This window comes from Mirounga leonina, unplaced genomic scaffold (genome assembly GCF_011800145.1).
Source record: "Mirounga leonina isolate KUSES-001 unplaced genomic scaffold, KU_Mleo_1.0 Mir_353, whole genome shotgun sequence".
NCBI classification, from domain to species: domain Eukaryota; kingdom Metazoa; phylum Chordata; class Mammalia; order Carnivora; family Phocidae; genus Mirounga; species Mirounga leonina.
The window spans coordinates 3,212,057-3,239,007 of NW_023270699.1; the positions used below are offsets into that span (position 1 = coordinate 3,212,057).

At 55.3% G+C, this 26,951-nt stretch overlaps 1 protein-coding gene across 2 annotated transcripts; it reads left to right on the forward strand.

Moving 5' to 3' along the window:
- The first annotated feature begins 1,803 nt into the window (after window positions 1-1,803).
- WDR4 (WD repeat domain 4) lies at window positions 1,804-24,582 on the forward strand. 2 transcript variants are annotated; one of them, XM_035030109.1, is made up of 11 exons: window positions 1,804-1,928; window positions 4,062-4,127; window positions 5,021-5,164; window positions 9,270-9,426; window positions 10,153-10,265; window positions 12,719-12,779; window positions 16,377-16,475; window positions 18,239-18,303; window positions 19,215-19,398; window positions 20,302-20,371; window positions 22,617-24,582. In XM_035030109.1, the coding sequence occupies exons 1-11, from the start codon at window positions 1,840-1,842 to the stop codon at window positions 22,796-22,798; spliced, it is 1,230 nt and encodes a 409-aa protein (XP_034886000.1). In that variant the 5' UTR covers window positions 1,804-1,839; the 3' UTR covers window positions 22,799-24,582. The 2 variants fall into 2 exon arrangements, with proteins under 2 accessions (XP_034886000.1, XP_034886001.1); XM_035030110.1 differs by lacking the exon at window positions 1,804-1,928 and having other exon boundaries at window positions 5,021-5,112.
- Window positions 24,583-26,951: the final 2,369 nt, after the last annotated feature.

The window sequence follows — 26,951 nt, forward strand, 5'->3', positions numbered from 1 at the left end:
CAGTTCTGTAAGTTTTCATTTATGCATGCTCCGCATCTTGTGGGATATAATACATGAATTCCCTTAAATCTGTTATTCAGTCTCCACGGTTTTTCAAAAATTGTACTTACTTCTCTAGGTTGTAACTTATAACACGAAGGCAAACTTCAAGGTCAGTTCAAATAGGTGTATTATAGTTAATTTTATCTGTTAGAATGTGTGTCATGGAGTATTTTCTAAGATGTAAATGACGACTGTAAAGGAAGTTGAATTTGTTCACGAGCCTAGTGATGACTGGCCCCTGCCTAGGATCTCTATGGTCCTAGTATTACTATCCTGCCCAGGAGAGAAACCGTAACCTCACCGGAATGCCTGAAAAACACCCCAGACCACACATATGGACTTCCACTGTGCCAGCTAGATTAGTCTAATAGAGATGTTCACAGATTCATTTTCAGAAACCTTGGGAAGTCTCCTGCTTCCACTGTGGTTACTGCCCAGCAGCAACCCCTCCGTGGATACAGCAGCTGCCTTTGATTTTGGGTATAAATTCATCCTTGAGTCATACAGGAGGTGGGGTCAGGGCCAGCATTCTCCAAGTTTCCTACGCCTTCACTCTTCTGTAACAGTAGCTGCTCCTTTAAGACAGTTACTCGTTCCATTCATGTACTTAGCAAATATTGATTGAGCACTGACTTCTTGCCAGGTATTGTGCTGCAAGTTGGGATGACCATAACCTGCAAAATTAGGCATTTGTAGTCTTGGAGAGACATTAAACAAATAAACGTGAATACAAATAATGGAAAGGCAGGGAAAGCTTCCCTGACCGATGATGCCACTGAAATGAAATCGAGTGACTGGAATTAACTAGTTACAGTAAATAGATAGGGTGCCGGGGAGAGCATTTCAGTCAGAAACAATGGCATGTGCTAAGTCCCTGGGGTGAGTGCATTGTGCCAGTGAATGAAGGGCAGTCCTGGCTACAGCACAGAGAATGAAAGAGGCTGCGGAGTAGATGGGAGCCAGACCACAGGCGGTTCCCTAGAGCATGATCAGGACTTGGGTCTTTACCATGAAAGCAACGAGAAGCCACCTGTTGGTTTTAAGCAGGGGGATGCAATGATCAGATCTGTGTTCTGCAAGGATCTCTCTGGCTTCGGTGTGGCAAGCAGATCGGTGGGGGACTAGGGCAGCTGCGGCGATCAGCAAAGCTGCGGACTGCTGTGGTTTGGATGGTGGCGGAAGCCACGGAGATGGAGAGAAGGGGCGTGCAGCAGAGGGATTTAAGTGACTAGATGAACAGGATGGGGTGTGTGGGCGGCGTGTCTTGAGAGTCACCTTGTTCGAACTCCATGAACAGAAGAACACGGGCAAAGAGCTATCTCTGGCGGTGGGAGAGACTTGCGGCGCCTGGGGCCGACCTCCGAGGGGAAGCTGCGGGGGCTCCCTTCCAGCGCCTGAACTCCGAGCCACCCCGGACAGGTGCAGGCTCACCCCCACCCACCTCTTGCAGGAACGCTTACTAAGAGCCCAGCAGGTACCAGCAGGACCACGTCGCCCGGCTGCAGCGGAGAAAGATCCAGAAGCGGCCCTGCCCAGTGTGGAGGAAAAGAGCACTGCTCAGCGTGCGTTCCCACGCGGGCGAGTGTTCCCACCGCCCTAAACCCGCCACCTGCGGAGAAGACGCCACCACGGCGGCGAAGGCGGAAAGCACCTTCTGCGCATGTCCGGGGCCTCGGCCACCGTGGGGGCGGGCCGAGCGGCGCCACCTCGCGGCGCCTGCGCGTGACGTCACTGTGCGGCGCCGGCAGGAAGAGGGGCTCGGCGGCGCACGTGGGGGGAGGCGCGGCGGGCGGGCGCATGGCGGGTTCCGCGGGGCTGGCGCTGTGCGGGCAGGCGCTGGTGGTGCGGGGCGGCAGTCGGTTCCTGGCCACCTCCACTGCGAGCAGGTGAGCGGGCTGGGCCTGCAGCGGGGAGCCCAGGCTGCGGGCGCGCGCCGGGGCCTGGGGAATCATTCCCTCGCGCCGCGAGGCCCTGGGGAGACGCCCGGCGCGCGCAGCCGCCGCCTTCGCCTCGGTCGGGCCGCGTGCCCGCGCCTCCTCTCAGGACCCGCCCCGGCGCACCCCTCGCCGGCGCCCGCGGGCCCCGCGTTCTCGGCCGCGTGGGCGTCGGGAGCTTCGGGACGCTTCGGGCGGGTCACGTGGGGAGACGCGAGCCAGGCCCCGGCCACCGCGCGGTGTCTGGGTCGGCGGCCGCCCCGGCCCTGGGGCGCCGGTTGAAGGCGGCTCCTGCCCTCGGGGACCGGGTTGGGCCCGAGTCGCGGGCGCTCTCCGTCTGCGGACGTGGCGCCTGCCCCTCCCCCGCCCGCCCGCCCGCCTCGCCTCGCCTCGCTCCCGGTCTTACCCTCTTCCCCCCAGTGCGCCTGCACACGGTTCTGCTTTAGCTTTCCCCAGTTTCATGCTCCCTCTCACACAACACCCTGGATTTTTAACAATAAGCGTTGATCGAGTAGTCTTGTCCCATGGTCAGTTTCGGCCCCTTACTTCTTTCCCGGGTAGTTTGGATTCCTGCTTGAAACGGACCATGTGTCTGTCAGATGTAGATACGCTCCGCTCTTTGCTCAAAGCTGGGTTTCAGAAATCAACTTATGTTAGATTTAGTTTTCACAAAACATTTACTCACAAACTTGTGGTGTATTCCACATTATTTTTAGAGGCTCGTGGTATCTAACGCATGCCACTGGGAGACAGGGGTTTATTATACTTGATATTACATTTGATTCATATCAAATGCAATAAACCCACCTTTTTTTTTTCTTTTTTTAAAGATTTTATTTACTTGAGACAGAGAGAATGAGAGACAGAGAGCATGAGAGGGAGGAGGGTCAGAGGGAGAAGCAGACTCCCCGCCGAGCAGGGAGCCTGATGCGGGACTCGATCCCGGGACTCCAGGATCATGACCTGAGCCGAAGGCAGTCGCTTAACCGACTGAGCCACCCAGGCGCCTTAAACCCATCATTTTTTTAAGATTCATTTTTATTTAGTTGAGAAAGAGAGAGAGCACGAGCAGGGAGGAGAGGGAGAAGCAGACTCGCCACGGAGCAAAGAGCCCCACTCAGGACTCCATCCCAGGACCCTGGGATCAGGACCTGAGCTGAAGGCAGATGCTTCACCGACTGAGCCACCCAGGCGTCCCCATCATTTTTTTTTTTTTTTTTTTAATATGATTCTTCTGTGTGCCTCTTGAGGAAATAGAATGGTGGTGGCAAAGTTTCTGACTGGGAGAACTACTCTTTCCAACACCACAGTGTTCCTTGGGAAAAGAGTCTGAGCGCAGTTACTTCAAAGGCTGTGAGTTGGTACAAGATATCTGGTCTCTGCCAAGCACTGGAAGGGAGGAGATGGGCATAAACTGCAGAGAGCTTAGGGTCTGACTCCAGTACTGGCAGGTGCGTGGCAGCCATGGGAGCTTTCTTGGGTAGTTGAGACATTTTTAAATGGTGGCAGTTTTAAATTGAGATGCAGGAATCTCACCAAAAAACATCAGAACATAATTTCTTCTAGCATAACCATCTTGCGTTGATTTTTTTGGGAGTAAAAGAATCATGTATTACTTCCTGTTGAGTTTTTCTCATTTGTTTTACTTAACAGATTATTTGGTATGGAACCATGCCAGTTGTGTATGGCAAATCTGAAAAGATTAAGCAACTAAAGCTCCTTAGCCTTTCTCTGAAGTACTGTACCCAGACAATTTTTTTTTTTTTTAAAGATTTTATTTATTTATTTGACAGAGAGAGACACAGCGAGAGAGGAGCACAAGCGGGGGGAGTGGGAGAGGGAGAAGCAGGCCTCCCGCCAAGCAGGGAGCCCGATGCGGGACTCGATCCTAGGACCCTGGGATCATGACCTGAGCTGAAGGCAGTCGCTTAACCAACTGAGCCACTCAGGCGCCCCCCAGACAATTTCTTGTCATGGATAAAACCCTTAATTTATTGAGTATGAGAATATTTGTGCTCCAGGAAAAAAAACCTCACATTTTTGTTCATGAAGTGCTCCCTTTAAAATCTTTCTGTTTTTCCTTAGTGATGATGACGTCCTCTTCACGTATGATTGTAGCACTGCAGAAAAGAAGTCACAGGAGAATAAAGGGTGAGCTGATGGGGCAGCCTCTTCAGGCCTAATCATGCTTGGACTAAATGGGACAGGGTAGCCTAAGAAGTAAATTGTTGTGTCATCGAGTAAGTTGCTTCTGCACAGAATTCTTTGTTTCTATTTATACTGTCCTGTGGATGAACCAGGACCTCAGCAAAGAAACGTGGAACTAACTTTAAATATGATGTTAAGAATAGTAGGATTTTTCTAAATAATTCCAGTTTCTGTCAGTAACTAACTCTTGTGGGCATCTTGAAATAATGCAATGTAATTTTAAATGCGTTTAAGTTAGCTTTAGTTGATTGAAAGATAAGGAAAGCAGAGTGTGATAATTTTGTATGGTGCCTTTTTCTAGTAGAATTGGTCTTATGGTTCAGTTTTTTTTTTTTTTTTTTAAGATTTAGCGCAAGCAGAGAGGCAGGCAGAGGGAGAAGCAGGCTCCCCGCTGAGCAAGGAGCCCGATGCGGGACTCGATCCCAGGACTCTGGGATCATGACCTGAGCTGAAGGCAGACGCTTAACGACTGAGCCACCCAGGTGTCCCGGTTCAGTTTTGTTTTAATATGATTTAATCCTTGACTCTAGTCTTCGATTCGTTCATATCCGTGAGGGAGTGAGCCATGTGATCTCTGAGGGTCTTTCTGGCTCAGCTCTTTGGATTCAGGTGTGTGTGCTGAGAGATTTTTCTGTTTAGTTAGATTTATTCCTTAAAAATTAGAGCTGTTTTGAACCTCCCCTTGTCTGCTTAATAATGCATTTATATTCTGGCTACATGAACCTCATGCCATTCTCTATCATTGCTCATGTTATAAATGAACAAGGCCAACCTGGAGGAATGCAGCCTTGTTTACTCAGGCAATCCCTAATCATCCTTGTCCTTTTCTTTCTCAGGGAGGACGGGCAGCCCACGGATAAGGGGAGTGACACGATTCTGGCGTCCACCTTCTCCAAGTCTGGCAGCTATTTTGCTTTAACTGATGACAGTAAGCGTCTGATTCTTTTCCGTACAAAACCATGGCAATGTCTGAGTGTCAGGTATGAAATGCTAACGTGGACTAATTACCATGTTATTTACCAACGCACAGCTTACACTTGCATGCCCGCAGCAGTGACAGTGATGTGGTGAACAAGCGACTAACATGTAGTCTCAGCCATGTGCCAGGCACTGTTGTCAGGGCCTTACGGTGTTAGCTGACTGAACCCTCTAAACAACCCTGTGTGAGGGGGCGGGACGTTGTTCTCACCCACATCCCTGCTGGGAGTCTGGAAGCTGATCCCGGTCAGTCAGCTCAGAGGGCAGAGCTGGCCCCTGGCCCTGGTCACTTTGGCTCCAGAGGCGGTGCCCTTGGCCACTATGCCATCCTGCTTTCCAGTGTTCCTCCAGCCTCGTGCTGGCAGAAATGAAGAAAATCAGCAGGCTTAGGAGAGGAGGTGGGTGATGCTGATACAGGCCCTGGGTAGGTGTAAATTTGTCTTACTCGGACAGTGTCCTGATAGTAAGTGCTTTATTTCCTCAAGCGGGTGAGGGCTGGAATTATGATGTCTGTGACCAGGATGGAAACACCCCCATGGAGCAGACTCAGCCTTTCCATCATCCTTGCCTCCCTGAGGCTGCACAGCTTAACTGTCCCTCGAGAGTAAGAGAGAAATACATGCAGGTTATAATGTTAACGTCTAACTGTCTAACAGCCAAGATTAAGGATTTCACTTCGTAGCTGGCTCACACCTGTATCGGGGAGACCTATGCTTTTTGGATTCCTCTTGCATCTTATTTTCTAAGAGAAGAATAAAAAGGCAAATTGCAGGTGGCAGTCTATGTTGGTATGTGCTCCCTGCTTAGGGGTAGCCCTTCATCCTGATCTTGGGACAGGGGGACACCCACACAGCCTGCCAGCAGGCCCCTGCGTCCTGTGGTGGAGCTTGCACCTTGACTGAAGGGCGAGTGCCCAGGGCTCCTGGCGGGGCTCTGGCCGTTCTCCGAGGGCTCCTGGCATTGTGCACGGTCTGGAAGGAGGAATCTAGACTTCTCTTGACTGTCACCGCGTCCCTGTGGCTGTCAGGCTATTGGGGAATGCAGGGCAAGGCCTCTGGAGTGTAAGGCTCAGGATGGGTGTTTAGGCACAGAGTCCTATGTGTATATGTCTGGTTCCTTGTGCACTGTGGTCTGTGGGCGTTTGAGGGGAAGATGCTGTGTTTTTGTTTGTTTTGTCTTTTGAAGGTAGCGTGTTGGCGATTGTCTTCACGTAGAGATCTAAGGACACTCAGGGTGGGCAGTTATACTTTAGCAAACAGTGGCTGGCACTTGCCTTTTTTTCCCTGCTTAATTGTATTTTTCGTCTTGGTTTTTACTTTGATACCAGCAGAATAGCTTTGTGTTGGAAACCTCTGTGTTAGGTGTGCAGGGCCTCGTGTTGCCTATGGGAGGTACGTTGCGCGTGTAGATGTTGCTTGCGGGACCCTGGATAACTCCCATCCCATCTGCGTCAGCCACTGAATGGAGGAGTCGGGCCAGATCACATCACAGGTCTAGGGGCTGCCTTTCTCACGTTGCCTTGTCCTGTGGATGTATGCTGACCTCAGTGTAAGATGCGCTGCTGCCTGGTCCAGTGGCCTTTAACACTTGGCGGGAGGCACAGACAGATGGACCCCTTCCTCAGAAAAACACCCATCCTTCATGCATCTGACGTTCAGTTCGGTGTTGGGAGTGTCCTGGGCTCCCGATATCCACATTTGACCAAGAGTTGCTCACAGCTTGGAGCTCTCCAGTGGCTTTAATGCTTCATCATGGAGGATTTTAAGGAATAGCCAGATGGAAATAGTGCATAGCAATGATTGGTTTCAAGGTTTCGGTTTAGAATGACAAAGGCCCAGAACCAAGGCCAGGTTTTCTGAACTAAAAGTAGGACACTTGGGGTGACATGATATTTTCTCTTGTGATGTGTGCGTTTATTAGTGAGAAATCTTACATAGGAAATCACAGCGGTTCAGAAAATGCCTGAATTGAAATAATGCAAGTATGTGGAAAGGCAGAGCCCCAGGAAATGAGATTGTTCTGCCCGAAGCTGCCTGGCTGCTGGAGGTGTGTGGTGTTGGAGAGCTTGGTATCCTTGGTGCCCTGCAGGGCCCCCCCACACTCAGTTTATTGAACAAGTGTGGCTCGTTGGAGGTGGGCTTGGGGGGGGGGATTTTAGGGCTCGGCTACCTGACCAGCAGTGCTCTGCTTGGCAGTGGCAGAGGGGAGAGGGTCAGGCTGGCCCTGGGGGGCATGAGGATGGGAACGCTGGGCTGTGAACCCCGTGACTCTGGGGGGAAGGGGGGAGTGCAGAGATCCCGAAGAATGGTGAGGCCCACGCCTTCTGATGGGGCAAAGTGGCCAGCCCACCCACTGTCCGGTCTCATGACCTGCCTGCCCACGTCTGTGACCTGACCCCTCAGACCCTCACCCCCACCTACTCTGTACAGCCAAGCAGCGTCCTAGAATCCTGGCCAGGACTAACTTGGCCGGAGAAGATGAAAGTTCCTCCACTGGCAGAAGGCAAAGGGACAAGATTCTGGACTGAGCTGGGGCTGGGGGGGGGGGGGGGGGGCAGTGGCGGGTGCTTGTGTGAGTCCACGCCCGATACTCCTGTGGGACCGGCCCAGGCCACTGTCCGGACTGGTGGCCGCGTGGCTGTGTGAGGGCCTGTCTGAATGTATGGTGGCATTTCAGTGACCGTGTGCTCGGAGAGTTGGTTAGTCTTGCCCGCAGCCCCATGCTCTTTCTTCTGTTGTGTTCTCTATGTTTATGTCCCTCCTTGTCCTTCTGTCCACTGTCCACCGGCTCAGGTAAGCGCAGGAGGAGGTTGAGCTGCTGTGGGTGGTGGAGTCCTGGGACGCGGCTGCAGGCCCTCTGCCCTGCGTTTTCTTTCCTTCTGTCCCTCTGCTCCCGAGAACCTGGGAGGTCTTTGTGTGGTCCTCGTGTTGGAGATGTGGCTTCTTCAAGCTCTAGTTCCTATTTACTGTAACATGGGGGGCCCCAGCTGCAGGGGGCCAAGCGCCGTGTGCACAGACGCTGACTGGCTCTTGTTGGAAAGGGAGCCCCTTCTATCCCCTCTGGTGACAGAGGAGGGCAGGGAGAGGCACAGAGTTAGGTAACATGGACAAGCCTGGGGTTCGTGTGTGAAGTAGGGTCACGCGTGGTATCTAGCGTGGGATGAAAGTGCAGGGTCTTGCCTTGTGGAAAGCGTGATCTGCCGTAGAGATGCCGGTGGCAAGGAGGTGAACGGTGAGAGCAGCAGTGGCGGGAAGCTGCATGGACCCCGCTCCCCACCAGCAGGGAGACCCGGAGGAGTAGGTGTGTGTGCAGCGGGGGCTGTAACTGTTTCTCAGGCTGGCGCGGTGTGGAGCCAGCGGGCAGATGAGGCAGATCTTGTGAATGTGGACCGAGGGTTTGAATTCAGGAGTGTGGTGACTGTCACGCAGCCGGAGCCGGGACGCAGACGTCCCCAGCGGTGCATGCTGTTGGCCGCGGCTCGCCCTCCTCCGGAGTCATCCCAGGGGGAGGGACGGCAAGTGCCGCGCCTGCCGACCGGTGTGTCGCCCCATCCCCAGGGGTGTTGTGCACCAGCAGCACGTGGGATTCCCGCACGGCAGGCTGCCCCCCCCCCCCCCGCCCGCCCCAGGCTGGGGCGGGGACTCCGCGGTCGTGGACGGGAAGCTGCAGGGGTAGGAGGGCCCTCCATGGTGAGTGTGCTTCTGGTTCTGATCAGAGCACACTGGGTGTTTACGAAGCTGACCGTTTTTTTCCCCAGAATGCCCAGTAGAGGTGCTGGGGTCAAGAGGCAGTTCTCCCAACATTTTATCATGACAGTCTTCAAACACACAACAAATTTCAGAAGATGTCATGCTGGACACCTAGAGGTCCACCATCCGGATTCTGCTGTCACAAAAGCAAAGTTACTCCGAAGTAAAATCGGTCTAAGGCGCTGGCTTTGTTTCTGTTCTCTTAATTGCCTTATTTTTTTGGTACTGCCTTTGGTGACTGGAAGGGGAGACAGGTGGTGTGGAGCCGACACACCAGCAGAAGGGCCAGCCTGCAGGTCTGTCGGCCCATCTCGTGCTGACATGTGCAAGCCGATGGTGGGCGTCTCTTGCCTTCCAGGACTGTGGTGAGGAGGTGCACGGCCCTGACCTTCACGGCCTCGGAGGAGAAGCTTTTGGTGGCCGACAAGTCTGGGGATGTTTATTCCTTTTCGGTGCTGGAGCCACAGGGATGCGGCAAGCTTGAGCTTGGGCACCTGTCGATGTTGTTGGATGTGGTACGTGGGTGATGGGCCTAATTTAAGTCTGCTACAGTCAGCTGGGGGCAGGGGCAGGGGGTCTGATGGGGCAGTGAGGCCGGGGATGTGAGCCCAGCTGTTGGGGTTTGGGTTCTGTAGCAGGGACAGCTCTGCAGATTTGTGAGCAGGAGTTTGTGAGAATGGAATTCAGGACAGTGAGGCTGACAGGGTGAATGCCCATGGGCCACTTAGGAGGTGGCTGGGTGGTTCCGGAAGTAAGGGACAGCCTGGGTTTGGGTGATGAGGTAGAGGAGGCATGTGGGAAGGGCAGACACCATCTCAAGGCCTAAGCTTGTCCTCGTGCTTTACGGGCCTCACCTCAGTGTCCTTCCAACCCGAGCCAGGAGCTGTGTCCCCCAAGTGGCCCGGTGAGGGCTGGGGGCAGCCAGTGGGAGGTGGAGCTGGGGTGGGACCCGGTGAGAGAGGCCGGGATAACGAGGGAGGGGTTCTTGAAGGACAACGCCCCCAGGACTTGGTGATGGGTTGGCCATGGGGACACTTGAAGGAGGAAGGAGACGAAGGCGAGCAGGTGCTGGAGAACGAGGGGTGGGGTGGTGGGAGGGCGGAGCTGCATTGAGACAGGTGTCTGGTACCACCGCTGTGGCACCGTGCAGACCTGGGGACAGGTCCTGGGGCGGTGGGGTGGGTGGGCCAGCTCTGGCCACCCCCACCAGCAGGTCTGTTCTTTCTAACCCCCGTGTGCAGGCTGTGAGTCCCGACGACCGCTATGTCCTCACCGCCGACCGGGACGAGAAGATCCGGGTCAGCTGGGCTGCGGCGCCGCACAGCATCGAGTCCTTCTGCCTCGGGCACACAGAGTGAGTCCCCTTCCTGCCCCCCAGGAGGAAGCTCAGGCTCAAGGGACGGGTGGGCCGCTCAGCTTGGGCAGCCGGTGGCGAAGCCAGGGCTGCCTGCTCCCCAGCGAGGCCCCATTTGGTGCAGGCTTCTGCCCAGGGGCCGTCAGGACCTCTGCCTCCTCCTTCCCTTCCCTTCCCTTCCCTTCCTTTCCCTTCCCATGGGTTTCAGGGAGAGGTTTTCTTGTTGGCACCGAGGTCTGACACCCCAGGGCGTGGTCGCCGCACACGGTGGTGGTGGTGCTGCCCACGGGAGCCAGCGTAGGGCTCAGTGTGAGAGGCCTTCCCTCTAAGCCCGCCGCCTCCTGCTGTTAGCACTCACCAGTGGTTTCCATGTTGGCCTCCAGGTGAGGGCTTGTTTCCGGAACACTCCTTCCTCAGCGTAGATGCTTGTCAGTGCCTACAGTGGTCAGTGGCCGGTAGGGGGTGTGTGCCGGGGGGAACATACTTCGGTAATTTGAACGTCCAGGACTTATGTTGCCTCCAAGCCTGGGCAGTGGTTCTTCCTTTATGACCTCTTTTCTGGCAGGTGAGCTCTCTTTCAGTAACTGAATTTTGGTATTTTGCAAGGGAGGCATTTCTGAGACACACTGCTCTTCTCGGGCTTCTTGGGCTCAAGGCTAATTGCAGAGGAGAAGAGAAGCCCTTCGTTTCATTTGCTAAAATGTTTAACACTGTGTTATTGGAGGCAGCGGAATATATTGGAGAGACTTAATTTTGAGATTGCTCCTGTTCCTTGGTTTTGAACAGAATGTAAAGTGATCTCTGAAGGTTGCTGGTGGCCTAGTTTGTAGCTCCGGACAGCCGATGGGGGCTTTGGTTCAGCTCTCTAGTAATCCAGCATCCAGACTTATGACCTGTAAGCCCCCCGTGGCCCTCTCTCCATTGCTGTTTCTCACTGGGGTCTCCTGCTCCCCACCCACCACCACCCGGCACACTCCTGTCTCAGGGCCTTTGCACGTGCTGTTCTCACTGATGGACATGCTCTCCCCACAGGACCCTGTGCTCTCCTCCACTTCTTCAGTGTCCGGCTAGATGCCACCTGCCTTCTCAGGAAGGCCCCCCCTTGTCCCGCCCTGCTCTGCTTTTCTCTTAGCTTGCACTGTCCAGACAGGAGCCCCGAGCCCTGAAGTCTGAAGTGAGATGTGCCGTGTTCAAGACCTGATGTTGAAGACTTCATACAAAAAAAGCCATAAAAACCGCGTGTTACTAATTTTTAATTTAGGTTGTACGTTAGGTGGTGATATTCTGGATAAATGAATTTAAGGAAGAAGAGTGTCAGTTATTTTCATCTGTGTCTGTTTCTTTTTTTTTTTTTAAGACTTTATTTGGGAGAGAGAGAATGAGAGACAGAGAGCATGAGAGGGAGGAGGGTCAGAGGGAGAAGCAGGCTCCCTACCGAGCAGGGAGCCCGATGCGGGACTCGATCCAGGGACTCCAGGATCATGACCTGAGCCGAAGGCAGTCGCTTAACCAACTGAGCCACCCAGGCGCCCTGTGTCTGTTTCTTAATGTGGTCACTTGCAAACATAAACGGTGTGGTCGGCACCGTGTTTATGTTGGGCGGCGCTCTTCCGAGGCCTCCGCTGGCCCATCTCCTGCCAGCGCCCTGGACGGGGGCCTTTGCGGCTGCGCCCAGTGCTGTTGCCAGCCCTCAGCACTGCCTGGCAGGTAGTAGGCGCTCAGGAGGTATTTCCGTGAGTGAATAAGGAGTAAAAGTAGGTGCTTAAGAGTCTCGTGTAAAATCTGTGGAAACCGGTTTCCCTTCCTTCCTCTTGAGTCATTGAGGTGACTCACGGCCTCTGTAATGGCTGTCTTGCGTCAGGGGACTGCTTGGGCCAGCCAGTCATGGGCATCCCCAGGAGCCGTGAGCTAGTGGTTGCTTTATTGTTGGGAGAGAAGCAGGGAAGGCTGCCCCCCTTGCGAGGCTAGAGGCTGGCTCATAGCCTGCGGACCCCGGGTGGGCTTCTGGGGACCGCTGGCTGCGGGGCTGCCCTGGGGTAAAGGACAGGAGGTCTCAGTCCGCCGGCCAGTGTTTCTGCTCGCCCTCTGCCCCTGCTCTGTCCGGCAGGTCTCCGCCCCGAGGCTCCCTGTCGTCACGGACCTGCAGGGAAGGTCTTGGGCTGTGAGCAGGGCAGCTGGAGTGAGCAACACAAATGTTCATGGATCTTTCCAGTAGCGTGGCTGGGGCCCGCTCCTGCTTGGGAGTTGTCATGGCTGTTGGGGCCCGGAGAATGGCACGGTGTGCTCCTCATGCTTGGCTCAGTGCTGTCTAGCTACCCGTGGGAGCCATGGCAGTTTTTGTTGGGGGTCAGGGGTTTGGAGGGAGAATCTCTCTGAGATGACAGATGGCCTGAGCAGATGTCACAGCAGCTCCCTGGAACTCGGCTCCCCCTTCGCTTCTCTTTGCCCTGTAGGTTTGTGAGCTGCATCTTCGTGGTGCCCGACCACCCCGAGCTGCTGTTGTCCTCCTCTGGGGTAAGTGCTTCGCTCTGCCCTGTGTGCCTCTGGGTGCCTTTCGGCCGGGGAGCCACGTGGGGGGGATGGGTCTGCCAGCCACGAGCTCTTTTGTTCCCAGTTGCGGCTCTTTCACTTGGTGGCTGTCCACTAGATGGTGCTTGTTTTCCGAATTTTGGAGCTGCCTGTGGCTGGCTCCTTGCTTAGGGCCTTCCATTCAGGGGCCACATCTGTAACAGCATTGTGACCTCTGTTCTGGCAGTCAGGTGGGAAGGTGGGAAGACCCCTTCTGAATTCCAGGGGACTTGGGTTCCATCCAGTTCCTGCCATGCTGGCTCTTCACCCCGGCCTGGTGGGGGCTTTGATTGGTGACGAAAACTGCTATGTTCTTGCAGTTGGGGCTCGATGGTTTAGTGATCAGAGACTTGGTTCTAAGGAATAATCTTTAAAAGGTTCATTAAGCAGTAGTTTTTGCCAAAGTGAAGGGTTTGAATTACTGCTGGTGTCTCATTTTTTCTTTTTTTCTGAAAGCTCTGTCCTGTTCCTCCTCCTGTCTTTCCTGCCCCTTAGTGTTTTGTGGGACTCAGGTGCCTGGCAGTGGGAGGTGGGGGCACTGCACGGGAGGCGCCTGGACCTCTTAAGAGTTAGGGTTTCTGGGTGGGAAGAGCCGCCTCCCTAGCGTCCTGCAGATATCTGGCCACTGTCTGCGTGTTTGTGTTTCATTCCTTTGCCACATTTGTGTTCTTAGAGTTTCTGCCGTCCCGTGTCCTGTTCTTCACAGCAGTGCATGGTCCTGCGATAGCAAACAAAATAGATATGGCTGGAGTCCCCAGAGGTGGCCAGTTTTTGTGAATTTTGTTGTACCTACGTCTTCCAGTCTTTTTCATGATAAAAAAAATATTCAGGCTCCCAGAAAAGTAAAACGAACACCTTTGATTTTAGCACTAGCTTGGCAAGTTCAGGCATTTTGCCCGTGACCCTGTTTGAAGATACAGGAGGGATGGTGCTCCAGTGGCGGGGTGCGTGGCCTGCTGTGTGCCCCACACCTTGCAGAGTGCACTTTTCATTTTCATCAGAAGCAATATACTTGTAAAGTGAAATTCTGCTGCTGGGCCTACGGGAAAATGGCCGTGGCTCCCAACGCCCCTATAAGGTGTGCCCTTGGGCTTCACAGCCTTCTTAATGGCTGCCCGGCGTATCCAGAGAACTCGAGCAGTTGAGAAACAGAACACGCATTTTCTGTGTGCCCTCCCGCCCTCTCTGTGCCCGTCGTCCCCTTTCCTGGTGGGCTGCACCTCCGGTAGTACCCCCACCCCCATATTCATATTCATCCTCTCTGTGTCCATGTTTGTCTGTCTCTGTCTTTTTCTTCTGTGTTTCCGAGCAGTGCCTCTGAAGGTGGGGGGGGGGTGTTGTCATAAGGCTGCTGTCCTGGGCCCTGGAAGTGCCCTTAACCCCCAACGACTGGTGGGTGGGCGGGCATAGAGCTCGAGGTGAGAGTTCCTCCCAGGGATTTGGAAGGTGAGGGGCCTGTGTTTTCTCTGGTTGGTTTCTGTGCTTGGCTTTCTCCCCACTTTCACTTGAAAAATCTGAGGCCATTCTGAGTTTGGGTCCTTTCTGTGGAATCTGTTCCCCCTTTCCTGAACATTTTGGGGGCCTTCTTGCCCCTGTGTTCTGAAGTTGGGGGAGATGGGAGCTGGGCTCTGGAGACCAGCTTGCACGGTCAGTGGCCCCTGCGATTCAGGGTTCTTGGTACCGGGAGTGTCCTCACTCGGGCGCTTCTCTTTGAATCTGTGTTGTGGGATGTTGGGCTACGTTGGTTGCCTGGTTCTTTCTCTTTCCTTTGGCCTCTGTCTCATGTCCTACATCTACTTTTTGAAACTTGTCCTCAACTTTATTTCATAGTGTCCTGTGGGGATTTCATTTCTGCTGTTCCTGGTAATTGTCAAGAGCTTTTTCTCGTCCTCCGAGTGTCCTTTTTTCTTTCTTTCTTTTTTTTTTTTTTTTAAGATTTATTTATTTGACAGCGCGAGCACAAGCAGGGGGAGCGGCAGAGGGAGAGGGAAAAGCAGGCTCACCAAGCAGGGGGCCCGATATGGGGCTCGATCCCAGGGTCCTGGCCCCAATTGTGTTGGTCCCGAGTGCAGGATCTTCGATCTCCCTGAGCTCATGTGTGTTTCCTTCCCCCTGTGTGGTGTCCACCTTTCCTCATGGAGGTTTCCTGCGGATGTCTGGTGGTTGCATCTGTCCATTTATGATGGGGACGGGGCACTGGCCAGTGTGGTGGAGGCTGTGTCTGGGAGCCCAGGGTGTTGGAGTCGGGCACCCACAGGCCATCTGGATCAGCCCTCTTTTGGTGGTTACTTGGCTCAGTCTTCACCTTTCTGGGCGTCAGGCCTGTCCCCGTGTTCCGGGAGGTGACTGGGGAGGGCTGGTGGTGCCCCTTGGCATGGATCTGACGTCCCTAAGACTGCGGTCTCTTGCTCCCTGGCGGCACATGGTGAACCCGCGGCTCTGTAAGCCGCAGGGGTGGGGAGTCCGACTGCCCTGACTGCCCCCCTGGTGGCCGTGCTGCCGCAGGCCTGCTGGGCCCAGCCGCTGTGTCACGGCCTCCTGTGGCCAGTCCCCCTGCCTTCGTCTGCTCCCAGACGGCCTCACCATTGTCTTGTCTCCTCACGTCTCTGTCCTCAAGGCTTCACGCTTCGGGAACATCCCTTTCCAGTCCCTGCAGAGGGAGGTTGGGGCAGGTGGGCCTTTGCCTCCATGTCTGTAGTTTCCTGGCAGGTGTTCGTGCTCCTGCCCAGCACCCGCACACCCCGGCCCTTATGCTCTGGGGGAATTGCTCTCCTTCCTTTTCTCCCGGTCATTTAGGAACTCCGCGTGTGCTGTGTCAGTGCCGTCTTGTTGGTTTGCTCAGAATCTGGGCTTCACGTGCACGTGGGCCTGTGCATGCCTGTTGTCAGCGATGGACTCTGGTGCACGGGGTGGGGGTCCCCGGGGTGGGGGTCCCCGGTGTGCCGGCCGAGCGGACGAGCTAGCTAGGCTCCGTTTCACGCCCTGTGTGTCCTGAGTGTTCTCAGATACGTAGTTCTTTCCCTGTCCTGTCCTTCTAGCGAGATCCGCGATGCGCAGTTGTTAACGGAGCTCTCTTGCATCGATGCTTATTTTTGGATCACTGAGGCTCTCGGTACACGTGCCAGTTTCCTTATCTGCACCAGGTGACAGTCTCACGGGTAACGGGCGGACGCCCGCTTTTCACCCCTTCCTGAACAGGGAAGCGGGACGGTTGTCGTGCTCAGCAGCCCCACCCACGTGTCTCCCGTGCAACGGGTGACCCTTGAAGCGCGTGTATCCTCCTGGCGCGAGTACAGCAGCCGCGGTCTTTGACGTCCTGCACGTGAACGAGGCAGCTTGTCTCGTGTCTTCTGCCCGTTCTGCCGCGTGGGGGTCACGGGTGTTTTGCTAACGATCGGCGTGGCCGCACGGCCCTCCCTCAGGGCAGAGTGCCGTGGCGCTGGCTGCCGCTGAGCGGTATTCCAGCCCCTGCCGGAAGCCCCCGCACTCAGAGGCTGGCCTGCGCCCCACGCGCGTGTGCTGACCTGTCCGCACTGTGTGCAGGACCGCACCCTGAGGCTCTGGGAGTACCGAAGTGGCCGAGAGCTGCACTGCTGCCACCTGACCAGCCTGCGGGAGCCGGCGGAGCCGTGGGGTGACAAGGTAACGTCATGCTTCTGTCTCGGGTTTATCAGGGCTTATAGGGCACCTCTTCGGTCACTGGAATCCTGCGAACAAAACCAGTTTTGTGTTGGAAACATTGTTTTGTCGTCAGCACAGACGTCATCCAGTTTGGGAGAGATCATGTACTTCAAACTCTAAAGGTGTCCAGTCCCGTAAGTGGGCAATAACTTCTCTCGCTTTATTTGTGTTTGAATGACCATGGTACAGAAATGCCTCCTCCAGTCCTGCTTGGAAATGGAAAAGACAGTGGTGCCTGAGCAGAGAGTTTCCCCAGGGGTTTATTTATAGCCAGTCAGGGAGCTGAGCACCCTTCCTGCATCTCTCCCTTTGTCTGTCATGGATTAATCTCGATGACCACCCCCTTACCCCGGGGACTCCACATCAGCCAATGTATCCCCAGGTCAGGTCACCTGGGCCTTTGATTGTGAGAGATTTTCAGGGGAGAATGTGTGGGTTGCCTTTTGGGGGTGCTCTGGATTCTGTCGTCATGGACACCTAGCTCTGTGATGCTCCTGGGCTCGTGCCCTGCAGGGCTGAGGTCCAGGTTGGTCACCCGAGGATGGCTCCACTCGTTTTCCTATAGAGGCCCCCCTGGGCCTGGCAGGGAGGGAGCAGTCTGCTTACGTGGCTCTCCAGGCCCACAGAGCTGGCCCTTGGGGTGGTTTCTTGATGACCAGGTGTCCTGGCTGTCATCAGGGGAGCTTTGCACTTTTCCTGGGAGCCCCCATGTGGCCCCCTTCCAGCCCGCAGGAGACCTTGGCCAGAGTTGAGGGGCTCATCTGCCTCATCCTCAGGATGGCTGCTTTCTCTCCTCCCCCCCGAGACTGCTCTCTAGCCACTGCCCTTACTCGGCCTCAGAAGTGGGCAGGCCAGGCCTGACCATGGGCCAGAGCCTCAAAGACCCTGGGGCTGTGGCCACCCAGCCAAGGGGCTGCCTGGGCCCCAGGTCAGCGGACTCTGCTGCTCTGGCTTCCGGCTCATGGCACCCCCTGCTTGGGTGTCTGCAGTTCTGGTGCTCTCCACCCCCCACAAGGCCATAGCGCATGGATGCCTGATTTGTTCTGGTAACTTTTTCACATACTTTTTCACATTCATGCTCTCAATTAACCTCCTGGTGCTCTGGGATAGTGAGGTTGACTTTGGTCTCTTTCTCAGAGGTCAGGGGAGGGAGTGTGAGGCAGAGAGAGAACCATGAACCAGTAGGTTTCTGACCTCGGGCCTGGCACACAAGGGCTGCACGAGCTGTGGATGGCCCTGCCTCTTGGGTTCCTCGCTTCCTTTCAGGAGCCCCCAGGCCATGGCCTCTGCCCCTCGGGCTGGGCTTGGTGAACATCAGGCCTTTTCTCCCACTTCTCCTGATTGGCATCTGGATGTTCCCACTCTGGGATGTGTGGACCTTGCACACGCAGTTGTGTCTTGTTAACGATCCCTTGGGTTCTTTGTCACCTCCTGTCCTTCTTGACCAGTCCGTTGGCTTTAGAGACATTGAAGGAAGGCCAGAGCCACGAGAGAGGCTTCTATCTGCCGTGGCACGTTGGAATTGTGAAACGGGTAGTTTGCTGTGCCTTTCTTTTCTCTTTCTGATTTCCAGAAAGTTCCAGGACTGTTTTCTTGTTTTCCTTCCTTGACCGTAGTGGCCACTGTCACGATCTTGCTGTGTCTGATCTCGCTTTGAACAGAATAGTCCCGAGTCGGGTCCCTGACAGGCGAGCGTGCTGTTATGTTACTGCTTTTCCTTGCAGAGGTTCGCCGCATCCAGGATCACCTACTGGAGCCCCGAGGGCTGCGTGGCACTGCTGTGTGACTGGTGGGTGAGCTCACGCTCTGGGGGCGTTGCTTCAGGGCCCCACACCCCCGCCGTAAGGGAGGGGACACGCGGGTGGTTCATTGGCCGCGTGTGCTGTCTCCTTGTTGGGAGGCTTCACACGCTTTTATTTGTACAACCTGTCCCTGCAGTGAGTTTCACTCTGGGAGGATGGCTGTTGCCTGAGGGGTGTGGGTTCCTTTCCTTAGAGTGGAGTGGTGCTCTTTCACTTGCTGTTTAAATTCATTGGTCTCCAATTGGCCTTTTGTGCATGATAAAGCCCCACCTGAGGGTGAGAGCAAAGTTGTAAAATACGCTTCAGTCAGCCCCACCCGGGGGCTGGTCCTGATAGAGCCCTCACACCCGACCTAGGGCAGGTCACAGTAGGACCCACCCGACGGCTCATGGTGGTGAGGAGGAGGATTTCGGGACCGCGTGCCACCCAGCAGGTTCTGGAGCATTGTTTATGTGCCGGCTAGGTATCTGGTGTTTTTGCCCCTCTAGTTTGTCCTTACAACAAGGCTGCAGAGGGCATCTTAGTTTGTTTTAAAATAGGATGCAGGTTTAGAGCCAGGAGGTGCCTGCACCCAGCGCCATCTGCTACTGTAGCTGGGACAGCCCCCTTCCCCACGTCTTATTTCTTTGTCCCGTACTGGTTCCCTGTGATAGCATGACCAGCTTACTGACTTAGACCTTTATTATCTCTTGGTTCCTGTGGCTCTTGGGTTGGGAAGTGGCTTGGCTGGGTGTTTCTGTCTGAGTCTCGTGGGCTTAGAGTCAAGATGCTGGTGGTGGCTGGGTCTTGTGTTTGGGGCAGATCCGGGCACAGTGCTGAGTTGCTGTCTGTTGTCCAGTGATACCCACATGGGCCTCATGGTAGTTGTAATAATTTTTCTCTCTCTCTTTGTGGAAAGCGTTCCTGTTGTCTACATCTTCCAGCTCGATGCCCACAGACAGCAGCTGGGTTACAGACAGCAGCTGGCTTTTCAACACAGAGTGTGGGACATTGCTTTCGAGGAGGGCCAGGGACTGTGGGTCCTGCAGGACTTCCGGGAAGCCCCCCTTGTGCTCTGCAGGCCTGTGGACGGCTGCTGGCAGGTGAGACGTGTTGGGTCCCTGCCGCCCCTAAGCCTGGGGTCAGGGTTGGGGGGGCCAACAGCTGTGCCACTTTTAGCTTGATCATGTCTTGGTGCTGGGGGCTGTGTCCTTGGGGGGTGGTGGCTGGAGGACTTGTGCCGGGGGTTCAGGGAGCCGGGGCGCCTGGCCAGCTCATCTAATGTCATGATGCTTGCAGTGTTTCTTTGTGGGATAGTCTCCCTCATGGGCCTATTTTTTCTTGTGATTGTGCTCGTCACCTGTCTTTTTAGCAGAGAAACCAGCAGTTGGTGTCCTTGACGTTGGCAGGCTTAGCATGGCCTTGTATCTGGGGCATGGAATCAGGAGTAGAGAGGCATGTGGGCTGTGGGCTGAGCGAGCCTCTCCTCACCGGGTGACGTGCGAACCTTACCCCTTCTCCGAGCTGGCTGCCCTGTCTGTAAAGCGGGGCCGTCTCCTGCCTGTCCAGGATCTCCTGTGACACTGAGGGGAGGGGATCTGATAAAGCCCACCAGAGCACTGTGCAGATTGTCTCGTGCTTTACACGTGCTCACTTGACTGAGGGCTTCGGAGGTGCCCCTGAACCTTTGGGTATTTTCGTCTAAAAAGTAGTGGTGAACCGAATGCCACTAGCTTGTACGTGTCCCCTGCCGGGCCCCTCAGACAAGGTAAAAAGGACGAGCCAGCATGTGGGTCCCTGGCAGCCCACGCGTCATGGGTCTTTGTCGTGACGTGATGCGGTGACTGCTGTGTCTGCCGCACCGGGACAGCTGGCCGGCTTTGCCTGGTGTTCCCGAGGGCCTGGCAGCCTGGACCACGCCCGGCAGGTCTGGGGAGCCTCTGCCGGCCGCGCTGGGGCTGTGGTCATGTGTCTTCCTGGTAAACGTTTTCCGTTTGTCTTCTCAGGCTGTTCCTGAAGATGCCGCCTTAAAGAAGGTCTCCGCCCATCTTCAGGGGAATTGGGCCATGCTGGAAGGTGAGAGTGTGAGCACGGCCTGTTTTTTGGGATGATGTCCAGAATTGGCCATGGACAGGGCCAGCTTACAGGATACCATGCACAGTAGGAAGCCATTTCTGTGGGCGAGAGTCCAGGATGTGTGGCATGTGCCTGTGTCCCTGTCCACAAGGCCGGCAGCTGGTCGGGGCACTGAGGAGCTGACCCACGCCCAGGCAATCCTCCGCATCAGGATGATTGAGCTTCATGGGAACCAGGGTCAGAGTTGGAGTACTGTCCACCTCTCTGCCGTCAGGGCTGTGTGTTGCAGGTCCCCTGGGAGGGGCCGGTAGTTGGTGGGCCTCCAGACGGAGTGGCAGGGCGACTCACAGGCCCTGATTATTGGCTCTGAGCAACCACAGGTGTATGTGGTTCCTGGCCGCGAAGTCAGGTGTGGGGACAAACAGCAGACTGCCTGTGGGTCTCTGTGGCCCAGGGTGGGTCCCAGTAGGAACACTACGCCGAGGGAAGAGGAGAGGCAGTAGTGGGAAGGCAGGACCCCCCTTCCTTGTGGCGCTGCAGTCTGTGAGGGGGGTGGCCAGGCGATCAGAGCCACATGTCCTGGTCAGTGGAAGGGCCTGAGGTGAGCGCTGGGTGCTGCCCTCAGTTAGTCCTCCTGTCTGAGAATGTCAGAATGAGGAGACCTCGCTCCGTTTCTTTTTTTTTTTCCTTAAAAGATTTTACTTCTTTGAGAGAGTGAGCGAGTGCACGAGAGAGAGCATGAGGGGGGAGGCAGAGGGAGAAGCAGGATCCCCGCTGAGCAGGGAGCCCAACTCGGGGCTCGATCCCAGGACCCTGGGACCACGACCTGAGCCAAAGGCAGACGCTTAACCGACTGAGCCACCCAGGCGCCCCGACCTCATTCCATTTCTCTTGGTAGAGGAAGGCAAATCTTTAGTTACACAGCCTCTAGCGACCCCGTGATGCTCTTCTTGGGCAGAGATTTGAAGCGTCTGTCAGAAGGATGACTGGTAACCCAGCTTTGGGAGTCAGACGCTTTCATTTAAGTACACAAATTATTGCTTAGAAGATTTCTTTCAAAAGTATTCCCCAGGGAGAAGTCAGAGTTCCTCGGAATTCAGGACATTCAAACATAAATTCCGTTTCTGTTGACAGCTAGCAGTGATCTAAATGTCTCATGGAAGGCATTCTTGAGGTGATTTGTTGGTTCTGGGTTCTGGGGTTAATTTCCATCCTTCCTTTTAGAGTGGAGGGACTAGGGCGGTGACAGGGCTCCGTCCTCCCCAGCACTGTGTGCATTTGCTTCAGCAACACTGTGGAACGGATCTGTGGCAGGACTGTGTCGGGGACACTGACGAGCCTGCTCCCCGCCTGGCTCATGTCGTCCTCCCTGCCGGGGCCTGGGGCCAGCACGTCCTGCTGTGGGTTGCCTGGCAGGGCCAGCCCGGGGCGGGCTTAGCTTCTGCAGATAAAACAGCCTGTTCACGGTGCAGGGGTGGGGAAGGTGCAGGGGGAGAGAGCATGGGGAAGGCAGGCCAGCTGAGCTTGAAAGTCACAGGAGGCGTAGGGAAGCCGGAGTGAGTGGGGAGGTCACCGTGTAGGGCACAGGCGGGCACATTGCCGACGGTCCCTATGGAGTTTCTGGCCAGGGTGAGGTCGACCCTGTGGGGCTGGTCTGTGGTCATCGTGCCTCTGAACTCTTGACACTTAGATCAGTCCGCATCTGTTACGTTGCTGTGTAACAAGTAACCTGCCATCAGCGGGTGAAAACAACGCCACTTTTTATCTTGCTGTTTGTGTGGGTCCTGAAGCTTAGTGTCCCAGTGCCATCCTGAGAGGACCACTTCCCTGGCGGCGAGGTCTGATTCCAGGTGCACGAGCAGTTGTTGGCAGTGTTCTGGTCCCTGCAGGCTGCTGGGCCGAGGGCCTCACTCCCTCGCTGGCTGTTGGCTGGAGGCTGCCCTCAGTCCCCAGCACAAGGGCCCCTGTGGGGTGGCTCTCCGCGTGGGGGCAGCTCCACCAGAATGAGCGTGCAAGCCACAGCCCTTGTGCCTCGTCTCCCAGCGGTGACCCGGCTTTGGTGTGTTGTGTTAGAAGCAATCCTAGGTCCGGCTGGCGTGACCACCAGGATGTGGGCCTCGCGGGGGCGCCTCGGAGCAGGCGGTGCAAGTCCACCGCGAGCCCCGGCCAGTCCCACCACCCCAGGGCCTCGCAGGCACACGGGTCCCCGTCCCACCCAGTTTCTGTTCTTGTTCCTCCCGCGCAGGTGCGGCCGGCGTGGACGTGGGCTTCAGCGGTCTCTACAAGGCCACCTTTGACAACGTGACAGCCTACCTGAGGAAGAAGGAGGAGAGGCTGCAGAAGCGGCGGCAGAACCTGCCCCCTGGGCCCAATGGGCAGGCCAAGAAGATAAAGCCAGGGGAGGCGTCCCTGAGGTGCTCGTCCTAGCCACGCCGACTGTGCTTGCCCCCTCCCTGCCGAAGGCTCCCTTTGGGAAGCAGAAGGGGGATGTCGTTCCCGACCCATGCTTGGTGACAGTCCGGTCCACACCAGCTCAGCACACACGTCGGCCGTCCCAGAGAACGGGTGGGTGTCCTGGGCTCTAGAACTTTCTGCCGCTGCGCAGAGGCTCCCCTGCCTGGTGTCTCGGGCGCCCGCTGGCTGAAGGGAAGCCGTGCTGCGTGTGACTCAGCTAGAGATACTACAAGTGAGTAGTGCAAGTGCCTGGAAGCACTTTTTCTTCATATTGGAGGAAATCGGAACCCGCAGTGGCAGCTGTCGGTGTTGCACTGTTCCCAGAACGCTGGACACGTTTTCCTCCAGCGAGATCCACATGCCGAACGTGTTTACGGCCGCGCGATAGACACGCTTTGTCCCCGGGTCTCCCTCTGGACGGTGTCCCGTGCTGTCCGGCACAGGGGCCACTGGCCAGGGGGGTGGAGGACTCCGTTCCTCCGTCAGCACCCGCGCTGCTCCCGGGCCGGGTCCCCGCGTGTAAGTGCGGCTGCTGCCGACATGATGCGGGCTCAGTGGGGGCGCAGGGCACAGACTCGGCTTCTCCTGGGGTGCGCGAGGACCCGGGAGCCCCGGCCGTAACGGAGGTCTGCAGGGAAGTGGTTGCGGCCGGCACGCGCGTGTGATCTCCCTGTGAGCTCTGTGCACACGATGCAGAGACCGGGGGTGTCAAGCGAATTCTAGTCACTACTTAAAGATGAGCTTGTGCAGCTTCTGGAAATGTGTAGCAGCAGCGTCGGGAACTGATTCCAAAATACACTGAGCAAAACCATCTTTGACGCGTGTACTGTTTGTGACTGAAACGACTCCCTAGTACGAAGAAGCGTTCCTTTGGTGGTTGGGCTTCGTAGTTGTCTCTGCTGCTTTGGTGATCTGTGCTTCTACCCACTTTCCGGTGATTGGTCTCGAATACGGGAAACCCGTGTGTGTCCGCGATGACTTCGGTGAGGGGTTTTTGGGATACTAGAAACAAATGCTTTTGTGTATCAGAAGCTGGAATGCTTCAGCTTTCCCTAAGTGCCTTGTTTTGCTGTGCACATTGATCCGAACACAGTGCTGTGTGTGAACTGCTCAGGTCCCTTCCCACGAGGGCAGAAGTGTTTTGTTCAAGGAGCAGAGGGGGCGTGCCTGGGCCAGGACGGGGGTGCTGGGGCCCGGGTCCTCCTGTAGGAGCCTCGTTAGCACTGCCCTGGGCACAGGCAGAGTTCTCTTTGGCAGTCTGCTTTGAGATTCTTGGCTTTAGGAGGAACTTTGGTTTGGTCTTTTTGGTGTCTTGTGAAGTGGCCTGCAGGCCAAGGCTCGTCGCTGCCTGGTTTTGTATGGCCTGTGAGCTCGGAATGGCTTTTACGTTTTTAAATGGTTGAAAACAAATTAAAAAAAATACTATTTCGTGGCATGTGACCGTCATATGCAATTCAGATTCCGGCGTTCTTAAATAAAATTTTGCCGGGACACAGCTGGCCTGTTCGTTCGGTACCGTCTCCGTGTGTTTTATGCTCCAGCAGCAGGGTGGCCCAGTTGCCCCAGAGACCAAGTGGCTGGCAGAGTCCAAGGTATTTGTGGTCTAGCTCTCACGGAGAAGTTTGCCGATCCTTCTTTAAGATCTCTTTTAAATCTGTAGTGTCTTGTTTTTTTTTAAAGATTTTGTGGATGTATTTGACAGACACAGCGAGAGAGGGAACACAAGCAGGGGGAGTGGGAGAGGGAGAAGCAGGCTTCCTGCGGAGCAGGGAGCCCGATGTGGGGCTCGATCCCAGGACCCCGGGATCATGACCGGAGCTGAAGGCAGACGCTTAATGACTGAGCCACCCAGGCGCCCCATTAAATCCGTGTAGTTTTAAAATGAACTGGTCCATTTCTTTAAAGACCGAACAAACCGTATTCTTCCGTGTTCACGTTGATCTTCTTTCTCACCAAACATTCATTCGTGTTCTCTGTGGGCAGGTGTCTTTGTAAAACAGGGCCAGGTTGGGAGGGGTCCCTGGGTCACCTGGCCGGAGCTAGGGGCTGTGTAAGGTGGGTCCTCTTGCACCTGATGGGGAGACTCAGACATGCCTGTCAGTACGAGGCCGTGCCGAGCAGCCAGTCAGGATCAGAATGGAGTAGGAGGGGGCCATGGCCATCACCGTCTTTCCCGTGGTTGCTTTCAAATTGCTTTCATTCTTGTCACGGTCACACGTGCACATGACGGAGACCAAACTCTCTTGGCCAACTGATTGTGACAGTGACCCGCTCTGTGCCCTTCTCCCCATCCCGTCTCCCAGCTGCTGCTTTTAGCTCGTTTCTCGTGTTCATCTTGGTACAGCCCATGTCCTCCGCGAGCCCCAGGACTGCCGACAGCAGTGATCACGCCGGCCGATGGGTCGTGCTCCATTGGCCCACACTGGTGCCTCTGTCCCCTGTCTGTCCCAGCACATGCTGACTCGGGCTCCGGCAGCAGGCGGGAGTGGGAGGAGGGAGCACAGCTCCCCCTTCTGCCGTAGCAGCCTTCCCGGGGGGCTGCACCCGTTTGGGGCAGAAGTGGCCTCCTGGTCCCGAAACCCTGTCCATGCCTCTGGAATGAGTCCCTCCATAAGGTGAGGGAGCCATGTTCTCGGGGACCCTGGTAACTAGTCCATACCTGGAGGCCCCCAGCTGCCTCAGACATTTCTTTTTCGGTTGGTCGCTCTGAACCCCGACCTGTGATGACCGTGTGCTGTGTTTGAAGGCTTTTACGTCTCATGCCCACTTTCTCCCGTGGCTGACTTGCTGAGCTCAAAGCAGAGCCTTTTGTTTGTGGTTTCGTTTCGCCTGCTGACCAGCTATGGGAGCCAAGGATTGAGCTTCCTTACACGCCTCTTTAATTTTATTTATCTCCTATTTTCCGCTTTTTTTTAGTTTTTTTTAAGATTTTATTTATTTATTTGACAGAGACACAGCGAGAGCAGGAACAAAAGCAGCAGGAGTGGGAGAGGCAGAAGCAGGCTCTCCCCTCAAGGAGGGAGCCCCATGTGGGACTCGATCCCAGGATCCCGAGATCATGACCTGAGCCGAAGGCAGACGCCTAACGACTGAGCCACCCAGGCACCCTTTTTTTTAGTTTTTATGTATTTTACGTTTTGGGGAGATTCCTTGGGTCTGTTTCATTTATTTAGTTTTTAAAAGATTTATTTTTAAGTGAGCTCTATGCCCAACGTGGGGCTCGAACTTATAATTCTGAGATCAAGAGTCACACGTTCTACTGACTGAACTAGCCAGGCACCCCCAGCTCATGTATTGACTTAAAAAATCTGGTGGTCGTGGGTTGCTTGGGTGGCTCACTCAGTTGGTTAAGCATCCGACTTTTGATTTCGGCTCCTGTCACGATCTCGGGGTCGTGGGATGGAGCCCCGTGTCGGGCTCCGTGCTCAGTAGGGAGTCTGCTTGAGATTCTCTCTCTCCCTGTCCCTCTACTCCTCCAGTCGCACGTGCATGGACGCGTGAGCACTCACGTGTGCACTCTCTCTAAATAAATAAAATCTTTTAAAGAAAATCTGGTTGTCCTGTTTCTCAATTCTCAGCACTTTCTTGGCCTGCGTACATTTTGATTCAGCTACAGCTGGAAGGCGCATGTAGAATGCACCAACTAGACGGCTGCCAGCTGAATGCGCATGTGTACCGTGCCCACCGGAAACAGCTGGCGGCCAGGCCAGCAGGTGGCTTGCCTTGTGTTGCTTCAGGCCACTTTGGCTCAGCTCTTTTGGTGATCTGCACTGGGGCTGCGGGTTTTGGATGGTTCACTCTAGTTTCTGTGTACTGTTCCCACAGCAGCATGTCTGTTCCGTCAGTGCGCTTTGGAATAGTTTCCAAATTTTGGCTGCGATGAACATTCTGGTCCTCATCTCTAGGAACATATGTAAACATTTCTGTTAGGTACCTACTCAGGAGAACTGCTGGCTCTTAGTTCTGCAGATGTTTCGTTTAGATGGTACTGCCTGTTACTTCAAACCCCTCACTATGGACTGTAAAATTCGGTGCGTTCTCAACACTCAGCATTTGGGTTGTGGTGGTGGTCAGTTTTGCAAAGGCACAAACTCGGGAGTTACGGCCTGGGGTGTGGGAGCCGGTG